Below are 3,508 nucleotides of genomic sequence, written 5' to 3'. Positions count from 1 at the left end.
CGGGGGGGGGGGGGGGGGGGTGTGTAAGAAAGCCAAAGACAGCTGCCAACTTCTTAGTTCTTACTTTGTTTACCTATATTCGTTAATGCTCTTATGGTCTTTCTTATTTTCCACAATGAGCTGATACAGTCATGTCAAAAAGAAGTTTTTTTTAATGTAGCCCTAAACTAAGCAGACTCCTACTGCTTGCATAGGAATTAAGAGGGTATGTAGAAGCTGCTGCTATGCACTTGTTTAACTGCTCATCGAAGAAAGTTTTGGCAGTTTGCTGATGTGGAGCACTCAGTAAACACTATACCAACAAGGAAAGACATTACCAGTGACCTTAGATTAGTAATTGTTCCCATCATTGTGGAAAAGTCATATCGAAAAAATTGAGCTGTGGAGGTACGTAATAACGACAGGAGAGGTCTCAGTGTCTCACTCCAACTTTATTAACTGACTCTCAGAACTTCACATATAGTAAGCGCCAAAATCTCCACCCCAACACTTCCCTTCAACTTGGGTGTGAGTGGAGCCACCTGGTGGTCCGCCACACATACCCCCCCGCTGAACACACAGTTAGGTCTCTATTCAGTCCAGGACCCTGGGTCTAAGCAAACGACCCGAACGACTGAACCTGGGAGGGAGAGAACAGGCAGAGGAAGGTCCATCCTGTGAACGAGGCTGGTGAAGGCGAGCAGGAAAGGCAGGAGGAGGCTCAAACGCCGGTGGTCCGGGGGTAGTCCTGGGGGGAAAACCAGAGTCTGTCAACCCCATCGAAGGAGGGCGGCCACGGCGAGGGGCCTGGGCCGGCACTACATTACTGTCCGGAAGAACATGTGCAGGTTTAAGTCTGTCAACACACACAGTCTCCCTTCGACCCCCAAAATCCAAAACAAAATGTTTCTGGCCCGGTTCAATAACCCTGAATGGGCCGTCATACAGCGGCCGCAGCGGTGTCCTGTGGGCATCGTGCCTGACAAAAACAAACTTAGCAGTCTCTAAAGTCTTTGGAACAAAGGTGTCAGGCACGCAATGGTGCACCGGACCAGGAACCCGAAGCGAGTGCAAAAGCGGGTTGAGAGATAGCACCGATGGATCGAAGCAGGGAGGAGGATTTTCGGGCAAGAATTCTCCAGGCACGCGGAGGGGCTGACCAAACACTAGCTCAGCTGGGGAAGCGCCGAGATCCTCCTTAACCGCAGAGCGCAGCCCAAGCAAAACCCACGGGAGGCGGTCAACCCAATTGCCATCCTTTAAGGAGGCGCGAAAAGCAGCCTTAAGCGACCGGTGGAACCGTTCACACATCCCATTAGCTTGCGGGTTGTATGCGGTTGTGCGGTGGACTTTAGCCCCCAGTCCATCAGCCATGGCCGACCAAAGCTCGGAAATGAACTGGGGGCCTCTGTCTGACGTAATGTCCGCGGGTGGGCCGAAACGCGAGACCCAGCTTGACAAAAACGCCTTGGCCACCACTGCTGCGGTAGTGGACGCCAGGGGGACCGCCTCCGGCCACCTGGTGGTCCGGTCAACAACAGTCAAAAGGTGCGTAAAACCTTGTGACTGCGGCAGAGGACCCACCAGATCGACATGCACATGATCGAAACGTTTGCCGGGTATGAAGAACGGCTCCAGGGGCGCCTTGGTGTGTTTATGAACCTTCGCACGCTGGCAGGGAATGCACGCCGACGCCCATTCCTTAACAGATTTGCGAAGGCCTGGCCAAACAAATTTAGAGCTGACCAGTTTAACAGAGGCCCGGACCCCTGGATGAGAGAGAGCATGTACCGAGTCAAAAACTTGACGACGCCAGGAAGCGGGAACCACTGGGCGAGGGCGGCCGGTGGAAACGTCACAGACGAGGAGTACATTTTTATTTCAGTGTAACAACTCCTGAGTCTCTTTTCCTGTCTCACACTGAGGCACACAAAGAGAAACAGGATGTTGTGAGCGAGGACAATTTATCCAATGAACAGGAGGTGGTGACGGGATTAAATATGTTCAGACAATCCCAGCTTAGGTTAATAATGTCAGGTAGAAATGGCTGACATTAAGTTAACCACAGTGGGACACCAGGCTAATATGGAACAACAAAAGCTTTGCTGAGCTCTGCTTTTGTCCTCACAGCTGGGTTTGCTTGGAGATTCCAAAACACAAACAACTGGACTTTCACATGCTCCTTTGTTCCCGCTGACCCTGCATTCCTAAGGTCCACTCTTCGCCCACAGGTACACATACTTGGAGTCAAATCAATAGATCAGAGTGTAATTCCTGCACTTTTCAGCAAAAAAAAAAAAAAAAAAAAAATCACTTTGTCAGCTGTCCTGGCTTTATGTCAAGAAATGTTTCACTGTTTGACCCTGGGGCTCGGTATAAAAATCAAGTCAACAGCACAGGACCACAGTCTGCGAGCCTGAGGAAACTATCTTACACATTTCCAGCAGAGAAAAGGTAAGACACAAGTTAGCGGACAGTAACTTTCAGAATGCTTGTAGGTGAATTTTATATCAAACTAAATTAAAACATGCATGATTTCAGGATACAGTCCTCCCATTCAGCTTATATTCTAAACTGATGGGGAGATTAACAAAAATGTGACAAAAATTTAAAATAGGAAAGTTTTAATCTGTTGTGTTTTGGCTGTGGGAGCTTTCGGAGTACACACATCTAGTGTAATAAAGTAATAATCTTTTTGTGTGTGTGGTTTTGCTGATTTTGTTTCTGACTCTTGTAACAGATGAACCCTCAAGTCCTGCCTTCCATCCTGCTGCTCATTTCTGCTGCCCATGCTTTCCAGTACACGGAGCTAGCGCAGTATGTTGACAGCCACCAGGACGAATATGTGGAGGTACAAATATCTGCTCCTTACTCTAGCAGCACTGAACTCTGAATGCTAGAACTGTTCTAATCTATGCCGTTAGGTGTATTGGGTTTAGACAATTTACTTTAATATCTGAGCTTGTGAGTCAAACAAAATCTCAATCATCATCAATAATGACCCTAGTGCCAGCGCTAATCCTAACCCTACACAGATTCAAAATATATGAGTTTTGGTTTTATTAAATTATTCAGTCAAGTCGTCAAGGTTTACTGTCATTTCGTATGGTATCTACAAAAATACACAGACTGAAATTAAATGATTATTGCAGCCTATATACTGCAATAATCAGTAAAAAATAAAAGTACTGTATAACAATCAGCTTGCCGAGATACTCAGCAAACTCAAGTGTAAAACAATCACACTCATTCCGCTAGCAGCGGTAAGCTCAGAGGGATTCAGTTAGATCAGCTAAGTGTTGTTATGAGGAGAATGGTGTATGTGTGTGCCTGTCACAGTCCATTTGTTGGTCTTGCAGTGTGGCTTCTGTCTGTCAGTGTGTCATACAGTTTGACAACCTTAAAGACCTTGGCCAAAAATGGCCTCCATCTCCAGTTCATGCAAATGCATAAATGTATCAATATTATCTTCAAACCAAAATGTAATTATTTTTATTTAAAAAAACAACAACAAAAAAAACACCACCAA

The 3,508-nt window shown here is 46.6% G+C and overlaps 1 protein-coding gene across 1 annotated transcript in view; it reads left to right on the top strand.

The window, feature by feature from the left end:
- Positions 1-1,862: 1,862 nt before the first annotated feature.
- Positions 1,863-3,508, top strand: part of LOC102289192 (beta-Ala-His dipeptidase-like) — a 4,961-nt gene continuing 3,315 nt past the window's right edge. Inside the window, exons 1-2 of the mRNA XM_005951023.3 lie at positions 1,863-2,433; positions 2,720-2,830. Coding sequence (XP_005951085.1) covers positions 2,720-2,830 — 111 coding nt within the window. The 5' untranslated portion in view covers positions 1,863-2,433. The remainder of the gene's footprint in view (positions 2,434-2,719; positions 2,831-3,508) is intronic.

Source organism: Haplochromis burtoni, unplaced genomic scaffold (genome assembly GCF_018398535.1).
Source record: "Haplochromis burtoni strain Fernald_Lab_line unplaced genomic scaffold, NCSU_Asbu1 Contig_909, whole genome shotgun sequence".
Lineage (NCBI taxonomy): Eukaryota > Metazoa > Chordata > Actinopteri > Cichliformes > Cichlidae > Haplochromis > Haplochromis burtoni.
This window is presented reverse-complemented; position numbering and strand designations above follow the sequence as displayed.